The 23285-nt window shown below is 37.5% G+C and overlaps 3 protein-coding genes and 1 pseudogene across 5 annotated transcripts in view; 1 reads left to right on the top strand and 3 right to left on the bottom strand.

The window, feature by feature from the left end:
- Positions 1-11148, bottom strand: part of LOC125801236 (zinc finger protein 271-like) — a 356087-nt gene extending 344939 nt beyond the window's left edge. Inside the window, exon 1 of the mRNA XM_049477646.1 lies at positions 11116-11148. The gene's annotated coding sequence lies outside the window, so the exon portion shown is untranslated. The remainder of the gene's footprint in view (positions 1-11115) is intronic.
- LOC111196797 (zinc finger protein OZF-like) overlaps positions 1-19470 on the top strand; it is a 180569-nt gene extending 161099 nt beyond the window's left edge. Inside the window, exons 1-2 of one of the 2 annotated variants that reach the window (XM_049477509.1) lie at positions 13761-13824; positions 17170-19470. In XM_049477509.1, coding sequence (XP_049333466.1) covers positions 17303-18676 — 1374 coding nt within the window. In that variant the 5' untranslated portion in view covers positions 13761-13824; positions 17170-17302 and the 3' untranslated portion in view covers positions 18677-19470. Of the gene's footprint in view, positions 1-13760; positions 13825-17169 lie in introns of those variants that run through there. The other variant, XM_049477510.1, reaches the window with a different exon arrangement.
- LOC111188258 (zinc finger protein 239-like) overlaps positions 1-23285 on the bottom strand; it is a 179793-nt gene that overhangs the window by 65174 nt on the left and 91334 nt on the right. The window lies entirely within an intron of this gene.
- The window catches only part of LOC125801173 (zinc finger protein 271-like), a 142307-nt pseudogene continuing 121401 nt past the window's right edge, over positions 2380-23285 (bottom strand).

The following is a 23285-nucleotide window of genomic DNA, read 5'->3' as shown; positions in this document are numbered from 1 at the left end:
CAAGACCATGCTCATCCTGTTCCGTGACGCCAAATTGTGGTGGAAAAATAATGACAGGAAGAAAGAAATATTCAGAGTCTCTGAGTCTTGATCAGAATGAGTAACAAGATTTATTGAGAAGCCACACGTAATGAATACAGAGTGAACTCCTGCCTTGCAAGAGGTGCCAAGCTCTCTTTATACCTTTTAGATCCTCCCATCCCTTACTTCCCAATTATGGGCACAGTGCCACCATTGTGACACGTCAACTTCTTCTGACATGTGATATGACATAATCCCTTAGTGAGCATATCAGGCTGGTTCTCAAAACATTGCAAGCAGAAAGGAAGATGACCCTGGCGCCAGAATTTGTAGAACAACTGTGACGTGCATTCCTTAACACATACACATAGCCAGATAGAGAAAACTCTTACTCAGCATTTCAAAAAAGCTCACTGAGGGTAGAATGTTCACAGTACACATTATCATCGCATAGAACAAAAAGTAATATCATTAATAGTCGTCATTGTTTATGAATCATCACACGTCATTGATTATGAATCATTTCAATAAACACCTTCCATCACACTGTACTGATGTTCAATGTTAAATTCATCAGGTTTTCTAAAAATACGTGAGAACAGTGAACAATTGTGACTAATTTTATATGAGCTATGTTTTATACACCCCTTTACTGTTTGGACTTTTGTTTTTAGGTGTTCATTATCACAAAAGACAATGAATTAGTCACAAGCATGCATGTTTTTACATTTAAAATATCTAAAAAACATCGAGTTAATTTATTACTTATACCAAACGAAACTGTAACATTTTAAATGTAAAAACAGTCATGTTTGTTACAGTTCAAAATCAAACACGTGAATGTTAATTCATTGCTAATTCCAAAAGAAAATTGAACCATATATAGGCATGATAATAAAAATGGAATTGAATGAATTCGTTTCATGCTTTTTTTTTTAACATATTTGATACATTATCTTGATTATGCATAATCAACACAAGTTGTGTAAAAAATTACACATTTGTGAGTTCATTAGCCTGACACATTTAGTGTGTAACATTGGATTACACACTGGATGTGTCAGAATCAACACAACATGTGTCGTCTCTGAGCACACTCGCACAATGTGTTAAAATTCGACACAGTCTGAGTCATTTTTGACACGTTTCTTTTTAGAGTGTACGTAAAAGACTTCCTAAAATCAAACTTGGGTAAAGGGAGGAACTAGAAGAGTTTGTGATACAGGGAGGAAAAAAGGAGGAAAAAAAAGAAGCGAGCCAGAGCTCAGGGTAAAAACTGGCATATATTTATTTTAATGTAAAACTAAGATCCAACACTGAGTGACTGTAGACAGGTGTTTCAGTTTCATTGTCCAACCCTGGTATGTCCCAAATGTGTCTATAAACTGGGTATAGGATATATATGATATCTCTATAAATTTTATAAAACATTTTTGTTTGTTTTTTTTGTTTTCAGCTCAGAAAGTCATTTTGTTACATTTGTAATAATACTTTTCATTAATTTAAGCAATGTCTTTTTGTCCACAGATCTTTCAGACACATCCCATGTAAAAATGTCCCCAGAGCTCGTCAAGCTAGTCATATGGTTAGCTTATTAGAATAGGCAGCAGTGACTTCATTTAACTCACAATAGAAAAAAGGGCAATTCTGTTTATATTCTTTTTCCTAAAGTTCATATTAATACTTGTAAAGGGTTAAGCATTTAGTGGGTGTTAACATATGAACAGCTCAGGCATGAGGGATTGTGGTAGCTGCCTACCGTTTCATACACAGCCAGTCTATCTCTGCTCTCTCCTACTGGTATGCAGATTAGCTAAGTGTCAAACAGTCAGGTTGTTACCGTCATTTAATGGTCCATATTATGTCAATTTACATTTGAGATTTGTAGGTATAAACATACACATATTCACACACATATTTTTTCACAGTTTATTTTTTCACCTGTATATCCGATTAGCCTAAATTTTACCCTGTATATTTAATTCCCAGCGCCAGAGAGCTTTATTTTCGTGATAAATATTTCTTAAAACTGCATTGACACTAATGTGGTGACGTGTTCGTGTGTGTTGTGTTGGTACATGTAGATCAGGTGCAGCAGTGCTGCTGGGGTTTTTAAACACAGGGTTCAAACACCTTTTACAAGGTAAAATTCAAGCACTTTTCAAGCACTTTCAAGGCCCATTTTCAAGTTTTTTTCAGCACCTTTGAGCAAAGTGGTAAATTAATGCTAACGGTGATATCTCAAAACTGCGATTCAGCAATAATCAATATATTGCAAAACTATCCTCCACACTTCACAGCGACTGAGCTACTGAGAAAAACTACTTATAAGTAAGTAAATAGCAGGATTTATTGGTGTCAGTTCCGTCAGATTTTATTCAAAGAATCTTCTGAGCAAAACAGTTTTTTTGGATACATCAAAAATTGAGTAAAAAGATTATTGAAAAATGAATTGAAATAAAAAGTTGAAAATAAGAGGAAAACCCCAAAGGTGAGAAAAGTTGGGGTTTCCAGAGTTCTCGGCTGTGTGAACAGGACCTGTGGCTCTGTAGTCCCTCTCGGGAGAAGCTCTCCCGCCCAACTCTACTCTTCTTCCTAGACAGAGTCTAATAAATACAGGCATTCGCCTGGCCTCAGTCTAATAGTGTGTGAGGAGGCTCCTCACACCCCCCGGATCCTGATACTGATAAGCAGTTATTCATCCTATACGTCAGCCGAGAACTCGGTCACCCCAACCTTATCAGACTATAGATTACATGTACAGAAACTCATGGTTCTGCTGGAAAAAATCAATCATGCTAAGTTGCAAGAAAAACGGCCTTGCTTTGAGCACAAGGACACAATATACATACATTCTAAGTCACAATGTGAATCATCATGAATCGTGCTAAATGCTTGAATAACATACTGATTAAGTGAAATGCTGATTTAGTTACACACAGATTAACCTTTTAATCAATGAACAATGAACATAGAAAGGCAAAACTCCTCCGTATTCTTACACACTTGTTAATTCTTCACAAAAAAACAAACCAAAAAATCATATATTTATGTTTGAAGCCCAAAATGTGGCAAAAGTTTGAAAAGTTCAAGGGGGGGCCGAATACTTTTGCAAGGCACTGTATATAGTGGTTGCTTGAATGTATGTTTGGCTGTGTACAAAAGCTTTTGGCTAAATGCTTAAGTTGAAAGAATAGATAAGATTGCAGATCTTGCAATATAAAAGCCTTTTATTGAATCACATAGATATGAATATGAGTAAATACATAAGGTGATGTAAAACAACGATAATAGCTGGTACTGGATAAAACAATCAATAAAGTAAATGGATTAGATATTTTTAGTACCTTTAGAGATATAAAAAAACCCTTTAGCAAAACGATACCAAATAAGGAAAAGATAACAGAGTATATAACTTTAGCAACACAACACAACCAAATATCCCTGTAGATTAACTTGCAGATTTTTAATCAGACTGACTGAACCATAGACCAATGAGAAAACCAGTAGAGCAGGGGTGTCAAACTCATTTTAGCCGAGGGCCACATTGGCATATTGGCTGTCCTCTGAGGACCAGATGTAACTTATAAATGTAATAAAATGTAACCAAATGTAATATAAAATGAATGTTATTACTCCTTAATGTTAAATAACTCTCAATATATTATTTATTCAATCAAATATTACAGTTGCATGGGAAAAATGTTTGCTTGTTGCTCTATTAACATAAATCCTTTTAATTTGTCATGTTATGAAATCCAAAAACTCCATCAATCAAGAACCAAACTAGTCAAGTGAATAGAAATGACATAAAATACAAGATACATTAACTTTGATCAAAACGTTTGATACTGAAATAAGGCTTAATAAATATAAAATTAAAAATTGTGAGCTGTTAAGAACATGTGATAGATTTAGCAGTTCCTCATACAACCACTAGTGGGAGCTGCAGCAGCAGCACAAGCCCGCAGTCTTTACTCAGTCAGAGCTACAGCCCAGCCACGGGCTACAGGGCTCAGCTGAGCCAGTCTGGAGCGTTTTTACAGTTTTTAAAATTCTTCTGTGTAGAAAATAAAGATTTTTAACCCCACTAACCGAATAATACAGCTCTCTACAGTTCATCTTTCAGCCCAAGCAGCTAACAGCAGCAGTTTAAAGCAGAGTCACGGAGTCACTGCTCGGATTACATTATAAACAGGTCAGTTAGCGCGCTGCTAACCTCAGGATGTTTATAACTACGGAGTTTAGAACACACCACGGCTGCAAGGTTAGACTGTTGAAGGCTACTGAAGACTATTAAAGGCTATTAGAGGTTATTGAAAGGGTTATTGGGGCAGAAATCAGGGCTGGTTAGATTAGTGATTCACGTCCTCCTCCTTTGCTGAGGTGAAACTGTGACTAGCGCTGACACAGTGATGTTTATTAACGTCATTAAAACAGATTTTGTCAGCTATTGTCTAAATATTTACACAGAACTTATATCTCTCCTAACAAGCGTTTATTTTGGTCAGTAACACTCTTCGTAACACAAAAGGCATACCGGTCTTTCGCCTTGAAACACAGCCGTCCGTCTGCATCAGCTTCTCTTTTTCTGGACATTATGGGATAAACGTTTGTATGTCTCAATTCCACCCGCGAAGTTACGCCTTCCCTCCGGCAGGGTTTCCACATCAATGACTACACTGCCGTGTAGTGGCAGTAAGTAACTTCGCGGGTAATACAATCGACAAGCATTGTGGTTAATGTAGTTTTTGGTCAAAGAACGCTTCTGACCTATTTATTATAGACACTAAGATCTTACAAGCTCTCGCTTGGATGTGGCCACATTTGGCCCGCGGGCCTTGTGTTTGACACATGTGCAGTAGAGGGAATCAAGGATCCTGCAGTCTTACTGCTGCATAGCCTGCTGAGTGTTGCTTTCAGTATGGAAACTACAGCTAGACCGTTTTTTTTTTTTTTTTTAAACTCTGAAAAGGATTTTGTTGGCCTTTTGTTGCAAGCTAAGAATATTCTCTACTCCTAAGAATACTCTACTCCTTTAAACTACGACATCTAAATTTTAAAAGACTAAGTAATGCTAATCTAACATCTGGAGCAAACACTGGCAGTGCCCTCGCTCCAACTACAAACTACAAACGTGGAGTGGAGGAAAAAATAAAGAAAGTTTTTATATGTAAACAATTGAGAATGTGTTAAGGCTGTAAATGATATAAGTTGACCAAATGATCATTTCCTACTTATGGCAAAGCATATTCAATTTTTAAACCTAAAAATGTCCCAGAATGATAAAATCCTCACTTTTGTTTATTATTAGTTCTAAAGCTAATGCTGAGATTTAATATACGATTTTACTGTGAGCTAGCATCATCGCTTTACTATTTATTCAGCATATCACTGAAAAAAATTGTAAAAATGTATGTTCCTAGTTTATGCTGTTAGTGGTACCATTTATGATTCTGTGTGTAAAAACTTCTTAAAACACAACACTAAGTGTTGAAGAGCTCTGCAGGCATTAACTAATGTAGGTATACAAACATACATAAAAACACAGCATGAAATTCAGTAAACATCATCTCTGGATAAGATTCATTTTTCTGAACCTGTAAAAAGCCATTTTTAAATGAAGTTCTTGTAACAGAGTGAAGATTTTGTGCATGATGAGGTGTTTTTGGCTGTCTGAAAGATTTAAGGTTTGCATTTTTTATGGCAGAGGAACAGATTTGGGATACTTTTCTATCTTTTGTGAATGCTCTGATGTAATATAAGTTCACTCTGTAAAGTAAAACTCTTCCCACAGTCTGAGCAGTGATACGGTTTCTCTCCTGTGTGAATGCGCTGGTGCAGTTTGAGATGACTCTGTTGAGTAAAACTCTTCCCACAGTCTGAGCAGTGATACGGTTTCTCTCCTGTGTGAATGCGCTGGTGTATTTTGAGATGACTCTGTTGAGTAAAACTCTTCCCACAGTCTGAGCAGTGATACGGTTTCTCTCCTGTGTGAATGCGCTGGTGCAGTATGAGATTACTCTGTGTAGTAAAACACTTATCACAGTCTGAGCAGTGATACGGTTTCTCTCCTGTGTGAATGCGCTGGTGTATTTTGAGATGACTCTGTTGAGTAAAACTCTTATCACAGTCTGAGCAGTGATACGGTTTCTCTCCTGTGTGAATGCGCTGGTGTTTTTTGAGATGACTCTGTTCAGTAAAACTCTTTCTACAGTCGAAACAGTAATACGGTTTCTCTCCTGTGTGAATGCGCTGGTGTATTTTGAGATTACTCTGTTTAGTAAAACTCTTCCCACAGTCTGAGCAGTGATACGGTTTCTCTCCTGTGTGAATGCGCTGGTGTATTTTGAGACTACTCTGTTCAGTAAAACTCTTCCCACAATCGGAGCAGTAATACGGTTTCTCTCCTGTGTGAATGCGCTGGTGATTTTTGAGATCACTCTGTCTAGTAAAACTCTTCCCACAGTCTGAGCAGTAATACGGTTTCTCTCCTGTGTGAATGCGCTGGTGCAGTTTGAGACTACTCTGTTCAGTAAAACTCTTCCCACAATCGGAGCAGTAATACGGTTTCTCTCCTGTGTGAATGCGCTGGTGATTTTTGAGATTACCCTGTTGATTAAAACTCTTCCCACAGTCTGAGCAGTGATACGGTTTCTCTCCTGTGTGAATGCGCTGGTGCAGTTTGAGATTACTCTGTTTAGTAAAACACTTATCACAGTCTGAGCAGTAATACGGTTTCTCTCCTGTGTGAATGCGTTGGTGTATTTTGAGAGTACTCCGTTTAGTAAAACTCTTCCCACAGTCGAAACAGTAATACGGTTTCTCTCCTGTGTGAATGCGCTGGTGATTTTTGAGATTACTCTGTTGAGTAAAACTCTTCCCACAGTCTGAGCAGTGATACGGTTTCTCTCCTGTGTGAATGCGCTGGTGCAGTTTGAGATTACTCTGTTTAGTAAAACACTTATCACAGTCTGAGCAGTAATACGGTTTCTCTCCTGTGTGAATGCGTTGGTGTATTTTGAGAGTACTCCGTTTAGTAAAACTCTTCCCACAGTCTGAGCAGTGATATGGTTTTACTCCTGTGTGAATGCGCTGGTGATTTTTGAGATCACTCTGTTTAGTAAAACTCTTCCCACAGTCTGAGCAGTGATGTGGTTTCTCTCCTGTGTGAATGCGCTGGTGTTTTTTGAGATCACTCTGTTTAGTAAAACTCTTGACAGAGTGCTGATGTTTCTCCATGTCGGGACTTGGCTCCATCTGTCTGTGAAATGTAGCAAACAATTTCTGCGTTTTCAGGAGATTCTTCTGGATGGCTTTTGCTTCACCTCTTTCAGCAGTTTGACACTGCTTTTTGATAAATATCCTGGTTGTTGGTGATGAATTTTAGGAGAATATTTTCATTTCTGAAAAACACAAAGAAAAATGCCATTGAATAATAAAAAGCAGGTCAATAAACTGAAGAGAACTGCCTAAATCAGTTACACTATACAGACAAAACTACTGGGACATCTTCATATTACCATAAAAGGGCGGCGCTGGTGGTCCTCTAGCCACCTGTTTAGTGCCTTTATAAGGACTGCCCTATGTTCAGACACTCTTGATTCTGTTCTGGTCTCACTAGAAACTGAGAACTTAAAGAAAGAAATAAAGAAAGAAGTAGTCATTTTACCCCTAAATCTTAAGCTTTGAGGCATGTGTTACAACCCTATAGGTCATAATTGCTGATTATTGTTTTTTTCTTTCTGTTTGAGTGTGCCTTCCTACTGCAGGTTACTGCGTGATGCCATTTAACCAAACTGGTTGGTCACCACCAGGGGGAACCAACCATAAAAGGGAACAGGAAGTGCGAGGGTGGTGCTTGGCTTCCAACATGGCTCCTGTGTGTTGCTGGTTCCCTGCCGCATGGTTTATGCAATTTGTAGCCGGTTAAAGTGTTAGAACTAAGCTGATGGTAAAATCCTGTTCTTTGGTTCTTTGGTCTGGTCTCTCAGTGGGGAGAAAATAAGCTTATTCTTACAAGTTCTCCCAGTGTGAGAAAGAGTTTATTTTTCCATGCTTTCTCTTGGTTTGTTTAATTAGGGAGTTAGGTTAGAGATTTGTATTTCATTTTCTTTTCTTTGTTAGGTAAGTTAGTTTTCTTAATCTTTAAATTAGTTTTGTTTTGTTTATTATTTTTTCTTTCATCCCTAACTGTTGCCTCCCCTTTGACCTAAGCCGTGTATTCTTTACAATTTGTTAAATAAACTAAACCTTTTGACTAACAGGAGTATGTGTGGTTGGGGAACCAGGAGGGCCTCTTTTTTCTATGTTACGGGCTGACCTAGACCAGGTCGTAACACATGTGCCAGAAAAACAACACGCATTACTTTGAATCACAGTGCCGATGCTTGATTCGTTCTACACTGATCACGTGACCAATGCTGTCCAAATCCTTTTCCTTTACACTAATTTATAAAAGATCCCACACATATTAACCAAACCTGATTTTTTTTTTTTACATCTACTGATAACAGTTCATTATTTTCCACCACATTGGCTTCAGGCTAACAGTGATATGCACTCCTGAGTTCAAGACATGTTTTTTTTGGTATATGTAGATCAAAAACCTTTAAATATAAAAAACACAAATGAAAATTTGGTGAGAAATGTAAATGTTATTGTGATTTTTACCCAGAAAAACTGCAGCTCCACATCACTGACCACACTGATCACTCACCACAACTGATTTGTTTACTAAATCAATATAGTGGACAAATCACAGCATCGGTTTAAAGCCCAACTTCACCAGCAGATTCAGAGCAGCAGCTCCAAGACCTGCTGCAGTTTTACAGAAGCTAATGTTACCCAAAATTTCATCAACTCTAACTAAAGCCTGTAAACCAGCTATCTGAACAAAATGAATCTTGTTTTTAGTATTTGTCCATTAGCTCACTCTAGCTTATGAATAAACATCCACCTTAAATATCATCACTTCTTATTAGTTGTAGTGGAAATGTAGCTATATGTTTAGTGAATAATAACTTCAACATTTCACATATAGTGTTTTTCTTTTTTCTGAGCATGTATTATTAAAAGCAGTGAGCCCGGTATGGAACGTATATGCTTTAGAGAGAGAGAGAGAGAGAGAGACCTCTCAACCCACTCTCATGTTTTTACTTCCTACAAATGAGATTATGTTACGTTCTCCCTCTTCAGAACAAAGTAAAAAGCCTGTGAGATAAAAAAGTATTTGTGTAAAAAGTCTGTGATTTGTCTTCAGATGGGAAGAGTCAGACTTTAGTCTGTTAAAAGTACTGTAGTCATGTAGTTGTACAGACAGCATAACACAGACTACACTGCTCAACATCACCAGACTGAAAGAGTTTTCACCTATTTAAATACTTTGATTTGATTTGAAGATATTTTGATACTTTGAATGATCCTCTGTGAAGAAGAAGAATAATCCAAATTGTGATCTGACCGGAGCTCTACAGCCAGTGTCATATCTTTGATAGTCCCCTCACATTCTGTGCTGCTGTGCTGTGAGGTCAGTTCAGTGCACTGTAGCATTAGCTAAACGCTAGCATTATTCTAATTAGGACACTTAAACGATCTCATAATTCAGAGGATCCATTGATGTTCAGAAGGAAAATGTGCACAGATTAAAATGTGCAGAATCCTAAACGTGAATTTAGCACAAAATGTGATAGATGTGAGTTTTTGAAAAGCCTGTTCATTTTTGCCATTTACAAAAACAGTTCAAACATGGAACCCCAAATATGGAAATAAACAATGTCACCGACTTCAAAATGATGCAACTAAAAAGGCCTATAGGCTCTTTTCACGCGGCTGCCATTTCTAATTGAAAGTGAGCCTGTGATGGGAGGAGGTAGAAGTAAGTCCACATTCAACAATGGTGTGGAGCACATATCTTCAGCTATTACCACGTTTAACCACGAACAATCTAGAAAAAAAGGCTGAAGAGGGATGTTTACTAACAAGAATAGTTTGTTAAAATGATACAGCAACTGTATAGAGGAGTACTAGCTAATGCTAGCTATCTGGCGCTGGCCCGACTCTCCAAGCCCGGTGAACAGTGCTGCTAATGCTGCTAACCCGACTCTATAAAGCCTGGTGAACATTATGTAACTATATAAATATATAATTCTGGAAACCTTAGTTCTTTAAAAAATTCTAAAGCATTAGCAGTACTTTTGACAAGTAATAACTAGCTAATCCAGCTTAAATTAATAAGTTATAAATAGGTAACCTAGATTTAATTTATAAGTTATAACTAGGTAACCTAACTTTAATTTATTAGTTATAACTAGGTAACCTAGCTTAAATTTATTAGTTATAACTAGGTAACCTAGCTTTAATTTACAAGTAATAACTAGCTAACCTAGCTTTAATTTATTAGTTATAACTAGCTAACCTGCAGCATTAGCAGCACTGTTCACCGGGCTTGGAGAGTCGGGCTATCTCTATACAGTTGCTGTATCCTTTTAACAAAACTGCTCTTGTTAATAAATATCCCTCTTCAGCCCTTTTTTCTAGATCGTTTTTGGTTAAACGTGGTGCACATACACAACAAAAATAATCCCAGACGATTATTAAGCATCTGAAACTGCACATATATCTATAAAACATAAAACAGAAGTAAATACAGCACATGAACACACATTTTCAGGCTCAGACACATGTAGTGTTTTGGTGCTGAAACGGCTGTACCTCAGAGCTGATAACCCGACCGGGGCAGAAATAATTAATTATTAGTTAAAATATGCTTCAATACCCGATAAAAATGCACAGAAGAGTGACTAGAACTGATGGAAGAGCTCATTTTCCCAGTAACTTTTCTCAAAAAACTTATATTTTCTTAAAACAGCACTTTTTCACGGAGCTCCTCAGCTCTGTTTACCTCCTGCGCTGCATTCAAGCTCCTCTGGAGCTACGGGGGCCGCGGAGGGACAATTAATAAATAAAACACGCAGTTCTCTTGTTGATGCAGGGAATTGTAGTTCAAAATAAAATCACAGAAAAATAATGACCTTTTTACTGTTACAACACATCAACCAACCTCCAACAAGAAAAAGAGAAACTTCTCCATACCTTCTGTAGTTCAGCTGATCCTGCTCCTCCTCCGGCGCTCCAGCCACAGACCCCGAAGCTCAGCCTCATCCGGGTTATGTAGAGCCCCGCCCCCTCCCCCGCTATATCACATTATACCCCATCACCGCTAGAGGGAGCCCGCGAGGGAGTCCTCAATGCATGGAGCTGAATGGAGCTAAACAGCTAAAAGACTGTAGAACTACTTCTCTGGGGTTTTCCTTTAATTTACAAAGTAGAACAAAGTATTTCACTAAAATAGAAAAGAAAACTTACCCCTATATTTCCATTTTCTAAAACTAATGTTTTTTATTTAGTAAATGTACTAGCATTACTGCTACGGATGCTGGAGTTACACACCGAGCTCATTTAAAATGATTAAAACTGCAGTTTAAAAGCAGTTTTAATAATTATCTCTGCGGTGATGAAACAGTTATAGTTGTTCTGTTTTGAGGAAATTAATAAAAAATTTATTCTATAAAGTATCAAACATTTATAAATTATTATTTGGCTAAGAATAATAATTTTTAAATGTTTGATACTTTTTAACAAATAGTAATAATTACTATAGAATGGTCGGTGCCGTTGTTAGAGTACTAATTGTGACATTGATTCCGGCAGAAACCTTTTTTAATCAAAATTTCCTTTAAAATATTATGGTTACATTTTCTTTGCATTTACCTTCTTGATGCTCACCTTGTTTAAAGTCTTATTATTTATGTATTCTGAAAGCTTTTCATAAATTGAGGTCATTCACACCTACTCCCTGTAAAATCACTCTCTGACATCACAATGGACCATCCTGATTTCTGTATAGAAGAGTACTTCACACTTGTAAAAGCATTTGAAACTTCATATGCAAATATCAGTTTTAAACTAATTCATTTGTTTAAGATTTTATTTTGTTAATAGGATGGCAAAAACAAGTTGGGGCATCACTTGAAGTTTACCATCAACAGTGAGGACCAAGTCCATCTGGTACAACTTTAGCATTTATTACATACAGTGTTAAAACGCCTGTATCAATTTGGTGTACATTTTTGAACAGTGTTAACTTGCATGGTAAATTTTGTCAGTACAAAATAGTTTGAATATCCATGGTGACCATCACAAAGTGTAGCATTGATTATTTAATACAAGGAGTAAGTGCTTCTCTTTAGCGTAGTCAAAATGGTACTATTGATCAATTAAATGAAAGTTCACCTTATTCAGTTCATTTTCAGTAAATAAAGTTTATTATTCAATTTTAAATTAATTATGGACTACATTATTTCCAATAGAACTAAGCACATTAAGAATCACTTGTTAACATAGGGTTTCTTGTTGTAAAACACTCTTACATATTGAAAGAATCCTGAAGACTTCTAATGGATCTTTGCATTGAAAAAAAGTGTTGAAAAGAAATGTCAACATTGCTACTTTAACAATAGTGCTGACCTTTAAGTAAAATTAGCTAAGTGCTATTTGTAGGGGAGTTTTACGTGACTCAAGCAACCAGATATGTTTGTCTTATATTTCTACACAGAACCATATATAATCTGGCAACAGTAGTCTCCAACATCAGTAACTTCTTCCTTTAATATGTACAAAAAATGTGTAAAAGTTGGCTAATGTTTTGTAGCAGAATGAAAATGCTTGCTGAATGTATTTTGGAAAAGTTTAAAAAAAGTTTTTATCATTCAATAAAAAATAAACTCTTAAACAAATTCATTTTATTTTACAAATAATTAGTTTAAAACTGATTTTTGCATATGAATTTCAAATGCTTTTACAAGTGTGACGTACCCTTCTGTACAGAAATCAGGATGGTCCATTGTGATGTCAGAGAGTGATTTTACAGGGAGTAGGTGTGAATGACCTCAATTTATGGAAAGCTTTCAGAATACATAAATAGTAAGACTTTAGACAAGGTGAGCAACAAACAAGATCTGCTGCAGTACGATCTCCTTTTCAAGAACCTGCAGGACATCAAGAAGGTAAATGCAAAGAAAATGTAACCATAATATTTTAAATGAAATTTAGATTTTAAAAAAGTTTCTACTAAAATCAATGTCACAATCGGTGCTCTAACAACAGCACTGATCTTTCCATAGTAATTAGTAAGTGCTATTTGTTGGAGTTGTACAGGAGCAATCAGAGAAACTCTATAGAGGAAAAACTCACTTTAGAATCTGCTCTCAATCTCAAGCCACTTGACAGAGACTGGAATGTATAAAAACGTATAAACAATTATTTTTAGCAAAAAAATAAAAATTGTACTAATTTCCTCAGAACAACTATAACTGTTTCATGAATGCAGAGATAATTATTAAAGCTTTTAAACTGCAGTTTTAATCATTTTAAACATGTTCTGTGTGTAACTCCAGTAACAGTGGCAGTAATGCTAGTATAAAAACATTAGTTTTAGAAAATGGAAGTAAACGGTTTTGTTTTCTTTCCTATTTTAGTGAAATACTTTGTTCTACTTTGTAAAATTAAAGGAAAACTCCAGAGAAGTAGTTATACAGTGTTTTAAATGAGAGTTTTAGCTGTTTAGCTCCATTCAGCTCCATGCATTGAGGACTCCCTCGCGGGCTCCCTCTAGCGGTGATGGGGTATAATGTGATATAGCGGGGGAGGGGGCGGGGCTCTACATACCCGGGATGAGGCTGAGCTTCCGGGGTCTGTAGCTGGAGCGCCGGAGGAAGAGCAGGATCAGCTGAACTACAGAAGGTAAGGAGAAGTCTCTCTCTCTCTCTCTCTCTCTCTCTCTCTCTCTCTCTCTCTCTCTCTCTCTCTCCCCATTTACACCACCAGCACTGGATCTTCTCCTAGCTCTGCTTAGCAGTCTGTCTGAGATAAATCTGAACTAAATCTGAGATAAATGTGGGTTAAATCTGATCTGGATCAGTCATTAAATCAGGGTCTCTAAACGCACAGTGGTCCAGTCTCAGCATGGATCTGCTTCTGGGTTCAGACTGATAGCGGATCAGAACCAGAACAGACCCTCCAGTTCTTGAGTTCTTCAGTCTGAATGTGGATCTGATCCGTTGAGCGCTTTACTCCTTATTCTGCGTGATGATCAGGGGGCGTGTGTTCGAATGTCTGGTGCAGCAGCAGCTCCGGGACCTTCCCTTCAAAATAAAAGTCCGCCTGTTAAATATTACATTTAAAAAGAAAATTAGTTTTAGAAAGTATTGTAGTGAGGTAAGGGTCAGGCACTTTGCCACTAGTGTTTTTATAATAATTATTAGCTTACTGATTTAACAGAGAACTCACTATTTTACTGTAAAAATAAACATAATTAAAAATCATTTTAAAATGTTCACAGTATCTTTAGCTTCACTAAAGATAGTTTTATTAAACAGCCCCTTAACTGATACATTTAATAATAATAATAACACGACACATTACATTACATTGTGAATGAAGATACATCAAAATCATATATTTTATCAGAATGGAAAAACTGAGAACAAACAGAATATAGTAATCTGTTATTTGGCTATAATATTTACTACTGAAGCAAGTGTAGCACAGCAATAAAGTTCTACTGTAACTATATTAATATAATCTAATTAGCCATTGTTTAATGCATTTAATGTATAATAATGTCTGAACTTGTCTTCTAAGAATTAATTGAAGCATAACTTAATAATTTTACAGTTGTTTGTTACTGTTGTAAGTGTAACAGAGTAAGAAAATACCTTTGTTTTAGATGAACTTTATAAAATGAGGCACTTTAATGCTGTTAAATGAAGTTTTGGCGGCCCCTGCTGTTTAGTGGTGAACTGCAGTTACGCTGCGTTTGGTCTTTCTGAGCCACCGTACCTCAGCAGCGGTCTGTGTGTTTCTGTGCTGCAGGTAGGTGCTGAGCTCCGTGTTTTATGAATAAATAGTGGTTAAAAACATGTTTTAAGTTAAAAATGCTGCTATTAATTCGAGTATAAGGCAGATTAAAAAGTGTTTTTGTAGATAATTCACTGATTTAGGTAATAGTTAAGAGTTTATGAGCTTATTTCTCTCTCTTCTCTGTTAGAAGTTAAGTGAGACTAACACGAGGCTCAGTTTTCCCTCCACTGTCTGTACCAGCAGAATACAGTGTTGCCAACTCCTCAGTAAGGAAAGTAGCTATTGGCTGTCCTAAAAGTCGCTATAAGTCGCTAAATGACGCCATCGCCTAATTTGCATAATACATGTTTTTGAAGCTGTAAAGGATTAGGGTTGTGGGAGAGGAAAAAGTGTGTAAAAAACACCATAAATGTGTTAGAAATGTTACATATGAAAAACTTCTCTTGCTTTTTAAATAGGTCACTTTTTTACAATAACTTAATTTTTCGTGAATTGCATAAATAATTTTTTTGCCATGTTCTTAAATGTTATTATAAGAGCAGCAGTTAGTCGGAACTGTTATTCTACATTTTTTTTTTAGTTTATTTATTTATTTATTTATTTGCGTTTTCTTAAGTTTTCTTTATTTTTAAACCTATCATAGAAAAATTGTTCAATGGTTCAATAGATATTTAGCTTTTTATAAAGAGGCAGACACTGTGGAGGAGGTGAGTGACAGGCTGTGTGGTGAATGAGGTGAGTGAATGACTGAGACTGTGTGAGTTAAATTAAGGGATTTCTGTTCGTGTCACACTGAAGACACAGTTATATTTATACTTCTGCTCTGTAAATACAGAGCGGGGTCAGTCAGCGGGCTGTGGGCACGTGCAGTTTATTTTCAGTGTGTTGGTGGAGCGGTGTGTGTGTGCTCTGACAGACTGCACTGTGAGTGGTGTGGGCGGGGCTAACGGCAGCGCCCGCTGCAGCGCGAGGACAGTAAATGAAGAGCGCGTGTTCATCTCAGAGAAATCTTACATCTTACAAAAAAAGTCGCTAGAGGGTCTGAAAAGTCGCTAAGTTGGCAACTGAATATCAGCTAATCCTATTATTATTATTATTATTATTATTATTATTATTATTTGAGAGATTTTTGTTTATTCATTTAGCAGTATATCAGATAGTCCTATTTTTTTTTTTTACTAATTATAATTATTTTGATTTATTTATTCAGCTCTGTCTTAACTGCAGCTGCCACTCAGGTAAAAAGAAAAAAAGTACATGTTGTTTTCCAGTTATCACATTGTGTTTAAGTGTTCCTTTAATTTTTTTTGCATTGTATAATCACTATTTATAATGGTATTATTTGCCATCCAGATGCACTTGAACTCCATATAAGAAATTTAGGTGAAATCAAAATAAAGGTAAATATAGTTTTGAACCGTTTGTAGTTTGATTTTTAGTAGGTAAAAATATTTTGTTTTAGGTAATATCGCCCATCTCTATGTGAAATGCTGAAAAACACTTCATGGGTTTAAATAGTCATATCACTTTTCAAATCTATAGTCTTTTATTTACTAAATGTGTAGCTACATTTCCAAGTCAACCAATAAGAAGTTATGATATTTAAGGTGGAATTGAAAATTCAGGGAAAATGTTAATTCATTAGCTAGGCTGAGCTAACGTAAAAAGACTAAAAAACATGATACATATTGTTCAGATAGCTGGTTTACAGGCTTAATTAACATTTAGTTAGAGTTGATGAAATTGTGGGTAACGTTAGCTTCTGTAAAACTGCAGCAGGTCTCGGAGCTTCTGCTGCTCTCTGGCTCCGGAGATGAAGTTGGGAAATTACAGATAAAGATATTTATAAGATAAAATGAGACACCTTTATTGTAAACAAAAAGGGAAGTCAATATAGTACAGTATTAATAGTATGGATTAGCACAGTTCAGTGTAAAGTGAAATACTAAAGTAGTAGTCAAACATGGTATTCAGTAGTAGACAGCAGCAGAGTTTTTCTACATATATTTTGCGGCTGCAGCCTGCTGACAGTCTACTGCAGAACGAGCTAAACTTCATATTATAATGTCTATGAATTTAGAATGGGACAAAAGTACAGAAGCTTTTAAGGTAATATAAAGATGTCCCAGTATTTCCCATATAGTGTAACTGATTTAGGTAGTTCTCTTCAGTTAATTAACCAGCTTTTATTTATATACTAAATTATTTCTTTTTTTTTCTTTTCAGAAATTAAAATATTATAGGATTTCTCCTGAAATCTATGAAAGAGGTGAAACACAAGCCATCCTGAGGAATCTCCTGAACACGCAGAAATTGTTTGATACATTTAACAGACAGAGGAACAGAGGAAAGACTCGACATGGAGGAACATCACCACTCTGTCAAGAGTTTTACTAAACAGAGTAATCTCAAAAAAAAACAGCGCATTCACACAGGAGAGAAACCGTATCACTGCTCAGACTGTGGGAAGAGCTTTAATCAACAGAGTACTCTCAAAATACACCAGCGCATTCACACAGGAGAGAAACTGTATCAGTGCTCAGCCTGTAGGAACAGTTTTAATCAACAGAGTCATCTCAAAAAACACCAGCGCATTCACACAGGAGAGAAACCGTATTACTGCTCAGACTGTGGAAAGAGTTTTACTCAACAGAGTCATCTCAAAAAACACCAGCGCATTCACACAGGAGAGAAACCATATTGCTGCTTAGACTGTGGAAAGACTTTTACTGAAAAGAGTGCTCTCAAAAAACACCAGCACATTCACACAGGAGAGAAACCGTATCACTGCTCAGACTGTGGGAAGAGTTTTACTCAACAGAGTCATCTCAAAAAACACCAGCGCATTCACACAGGAGAGAAACCGTATTGCTGCTCAGACTGTGGGAAGAGATTTACTCAACAGAGTAATCTCCGAAAACACCAGCACATTCACACAGGAGAGAAACCGTATTGCTGCTCAGACTGTGGGAAGAGATTTACTCAACAGAGTAATCTCCGAAAACATCAGCGTATTCACACAGGAGAGAAACCGTATCACTGCTTAGACTGTGGGAAGAGATTTACTGCAGAGAGTCATCTCAAAATTCACCAGCGCATTCACACTGGAGAGAAACCGTATTGCTGCTCGGACTGTGGAAAGAGTTTTACTGAACAGAGTACTCTCAAAAAACACCAGCGCATTCACACAGGAGAGAAACCGTATCACTGCTTAGACTGTGGGAAGAGATTTACTGCAGAGAGTCATCTCAAAATTCACCAGCGCATTCACACTGGAGAGAAACCGTATTACTGCTCAGACTGTGGGAAGAGTTTTACTGAACAGAGTAGTCTCAAAAATCACCAGCGCATTCACACAGGAGAGAAACCGTATTACTGCTCAGACTGTGGGAAGAGTTTTACTGAACAGAGTACTCTCAAAAAACACCAGCGCATTCACACAGGAGAGAAACCTTATTACTGCTCAGACTGTGGGAAGAGTTTTACTGAACAGGGGGCTCTCAAAAAACACCAGCGCATTCACACAGGAGAGAAACCTTATTACTGCTCAGACTGTGGGAAGAGTTTTACTGACCAGGGTAATCTCAAAAAACACCAGCGCATTCACACAGAAGAGAAAACTCCATCCATGCAATTAAAAGTGCAAATCGTAAATCTTTCAGACAGAACACCTTATCCTACACAAATGTTTCACTTTGTCACTTGGGACACGTTCCACCAGAAACAAACATGAACTGAATTTAACAATGGATTTTACAGATTCAGCAAAATGAATCTTATCCAGCGATCATGTTTATTTAATTCCATGTTATGTTTTCTTATATGTTCGATATTCCAGGACATTCTTTGTGAGACAGAGCTGAGTTTTTAGGGTAGTTACGGTAGGAGTTCAGTTCTGAAGAATGGAAAAAACTTAGTCTTTAAAATTTAGATGTCATAGTGATTAGGATTCTTAGCTGGCAACTAAATGTTTAGGACCAAACCTTCCTAGCTTATGATTTTAATGCTTTTAATCCCCTTTCTAGTATATGCAGATTTGATTATTTCTATTAATTAAAGTATCTCTGTTTTCACTCTGTGGAAGCCGTACTCAGTTCCCCGGGCTTAGCATAGCTTAGCTTAATGCTCCAGAGGAACTCCAGAGAGTGCTCCCAAAAGTGAGACCCAGAGCCACAGAGAGAGACGACACTGTGTCGGGTACTGCTGTGTGGACCGGAGGAGCATCCAGACTCTGCAGAGAAGCCAACAAAATCCTTTCCAGAGGTTAAATAAAATTTGTCTATGGTTCAGTCCGATTAAAAATCTGTTCCCATAGAGGGATATTTGGTTGTTGTATTACTCAAGTTTTATGCTCTCTTATCTTTTCCTTATTGAATATTATATGTTTTTAATCTCCAAAATTTACTAAGAATATCCAAATCATGTAGTTTCTTAATTGTTTTTATCCACTACAAACTATTATCTTTGTATTGCTTCACCTCTATATTTACTCATCTGTTTGTTTTAATAAACGGCTTTTAGATTGCAGATCTGCAATCTCATTGTGTTTTCTCAATATATGTTTGACATGAAACCTATAGGCCTGAGGTTGTCTCATGTTATTATTTGTTAAATACTCAAAGGCGCCCAACAGAGAAATCCAGTGTAAAATGGATTTGTGTTGAAGTGTAACATAAGTCAATTTAAGTTTGAAATTCGGAAAAGATGTTTTTTTGTTATTGGTTCAGGCTTAAAAGGGTTAAATATACAATTAGAGTAACATGTGTTTAATTTGTTTTCATGTTTATAAAGGTTTTTTTATGTGAATGCTTGTGGGTTGTGTTGTTTTTTAAAGAGCATAGTCATTCACCAACTATACTTAATTGTTATATACTTAATTATTGACCATTATTATTAATAGCTAGCCTAGTTAAATGTCCAAACAAAGTGTTTCCTGTTTTGCTGATCATTATTATCGGTAGCTTGTCTAGCTAAATATCCAAACACAGCATTTGCTATTTTACTGACCAAATGTATAAACAAAGCATGTCCTGTATTACTGTCTACTAGTGATGGGTCTGACAACCCTGAAACCTCGACACATGCGTCGAGCTGTCAAGGCGAAACCCCGTGTCGGTGCGCGTATCAAGTTAAGGAAAACCATGTGACCGATACACTTCCTGTATCGTTTGGTAGCGATGGGTCTGACGACACTGAAACCTCGGCGCATGCACCGAGCAAACAAGGCGAACCCCTGTGTCGGACCGCGTATCATTTTAAGGAAAACCACGTGACCGATGCATTTCCTCGCGCAGTTGCTTGCAATTACTTTCTTAGTCCAGCAGATGTCGCCATTAAGTGATACAGCAACACAGTTTCAACACAGTGTCGATACAGTTTGGGAAATGTGCCATACACCCAATGAGGCTTCATCTGCCCATCACTACTGTCTACTATTATTGATAGCTAGCCAGCTAAATGTCCAAACAACAGTATTTGCTGTTTTACTGTCCATTATTGTTGATAGCTAGCTTAGCTAAATATCCAAATACAGCATTTGCTGTTTAATTGACCATTATTATTGGAAGCTAGCCAAGCTAAATGTACAAATAAAGCACTTGCTTTTTTACTGACCAATGTTAGTGTTTCAGTACTAGTAACAGTGTTTCACGTTCGGTAAATTTGTTTTATTTCTTGCAATTTTTTTTTCTAAATGTAATTTGTGTTCTCTTTCAAGCTTTCATTCGGTATCTCACTATGGTATACGCCCCTTTCGCATATTCCTCATGTAGCCCCGGGTAAAAAATGTAAAACTCCCTAGTTCTAAAATAGATACGCTAATAAGTACAGTAATAAATAAAATCATATAAATTCATAGTAGTGGTTTAAAAAAAGTACATGTTCAAAATAGTCATTGTGTTTGTGTAAATAGTTTAAAAAGAAAACAAAAGCCGTACAGAATATATATTTCATTTATTTTCTTGTGTTTTTGTAAGAAGGTTACCTAAAAGTGATTAAGGGAGCTACTGAGGGAGAAGTGTACAGGTGAGGGTGGAGTAGAGGATTGGAACGGGCCCGCCCACGGGACGAGAGAGAACAGCGGAGATGCGGGAGTAGCAGCGCGGGAGAGGCGAGGAGGAAAAAGTTCCTCACAGGCTGAACTAAATTCACTAATAATCAGTATTAATTAAACTAACCGGTAATTTTAAGGACACTTAAGTCCATACTGAGAGTGTGCTGGTGGATAAAGCTGGGATAATCTCTCTATAAGTAAAGTTCTGTTAGCACTGTTAGCTTAGCCAGCTCGGCTAGCTGTGTTTAGCCTCGTGTATTAGCTGCTCTGCGCTAGCCGTGAACTCTCCGCTGCAGCGCCGCTCCGACAGACTGTTCCCCGGACTGACTCGCGCTCTCTCCGCCTCCACTGAACACCAGGACCGCTAACACTGCTAACCAGAGAGCGCTCTGAGTCCCCGCGTGGATCAGAGTTCCTCTGAGGGAAAACGCTCCGTGCTGCAGGACCCCGCGCTCTGCTCCCGCTCATATTCACTGAATCTGAGGTAAATCTGAAACTCTTATTTCTGCTCGTTAGAGTAAAGCGGACATTAAGCTCTGTTCATTTCATCTATAATTCTGTTCTTTATGAGTGTATTCTTTAGAGTGGGCCCACATTTTTTTATATAAAATGTTTACACACTAAATTATAATATATTTATGTTTGGTACGTTTGAGCTAGGGCGCCGCCATGTTGCCCGTGCATCACTGGTGACGTCACGAGGTTGGTTGGTTTAAGAGCCCAGGTACAGAGCTAGCGTAAAGGAGCTTGTTGTTTGTGGAGATTATGGATGAAGACGAAGCTGAACTAGGCTAATGTGGAGCATTCACTCAGAGATCTTTCCTGTATAAACCTGAGCAGAACTTTTCAGATGCTTTTCTGAGAGAGAGACGTTTTTGGAGTGTCTACCCAGCTAACCAAATAACGTTGTAGTTACGTGCGCGCGACGTAACTTGGTGACCAAAATTTTGTCACAGCAACGTAACCGCTTATGTTGTGACAACCGGAAAAGTGAAAGTCCCGGATTCTTGTGGCAACGTAACTCTTGACGGTCCCAGCACGTTGTGACCACGTTGTAGGAACGTCGGCTAATAGTTGTCAGTTGGTAATGGGTAGGTAACCTTCATTATTATTGCTTCTTTATTAGGGCGGACTACTAGATAGTCCTCATATGCCCAAATCCATGTATATCTAGTTATTTAATTAAGATTCTGGACCCAACTTGTCCTGATTTATTTTATCTAGTAAATTATGTAGTGGTGGTTTCTTATTTTAATTAATCAAGGCTCAAATTTAATAAAAATACAATAACTTTATTAGCAAACACAGGATTAATAACATAACACATTAACAAATCAATACTACTACTATACTACTACTACTACTACTACTACTACTACTAGTGCTGTAGCTACTACTACTGCTGCTGCTACTCCTACTACTACTACTAGTGCTGGTGCTACTACTCCTACTACTACTGCTGCTGCTGCTGCTACTACTCCTACTGCTGCTACTACTACTAGTGCTGCTGCTACTACTCCTACTACAAGTGCTGCTGCTACTACTCCTACTACTAGTGCTGCTGCTACTACTCCTACTACTAGTGCTGCTGCTACTACTACTCCTCCTACTACTACTAGTGCTGCTGCTGCTACTACTACTACTAGTGCTGCTGCTGCTACTACTACTACTACTACTAGTGCTGCTGCTACTACTACTACTCCTCCTACTACTACTAGTGCTGCTGCTGCTACTACTACTAGTGCTGCTGCTACTACTACTACTACTAGTGCTGCTGCTGCTACTCCTACTACTACTACTAGTGCTGCTGCTACTACTCCTACTACTAGTGCTGCTGCTACTACTACTCCTCCTACTACTACTAGTGCTGCTGCTGCTACTACTACTAGTGCTGCTGCTACTACTACTACTAGTGCTGCTGCTGCTACTACTACTACTACTACTAGTGCTGCTGCTGCTACTACTACTCCTCCTACTACTACTAGTGCTGCTGCTGCTACTACTACTAGTGCTGCTGCTACTACTACTACTACTAGTGCTGCTGCTGCTACTACTACTACTACTACTAGTGCTGCTGCTACTACTTCAACTACTAGTGCTGCTGCTGCTACTCCTACTACTAGTGCTGCTGATACACCTTATAATATACTACTTATAATAATAATAATAAAAATAATAATAATGATAATTTCCAAAACAAACAAACAGATGCCACTGCTGCTGCAAACCAGGTTAATCTTCCAATTCTGAAAGCCCCAACATTTCATCTGTCAGCAGGAGACGTGGCTGT

The sequence above is a fragment of the Astyanax mexicanus genome, chromosome 4 (assembly GCF_023375975.1).
Source record: "Astyanax mexicanus isolate ESR-SI-001 chromosome 4, AstMex3_surface, whole genome shotgun sequence".
NCBI classification, from domain to species: Eukaryota; Metazoa; Chordata; class Actinopteri; order Characiformes; family Acestrorhamphidae; genus Astyanax; species Astyanax mexicanus.
This window is presented reverse-complemented; position numbering and strand designations above follow the sequence as displayed.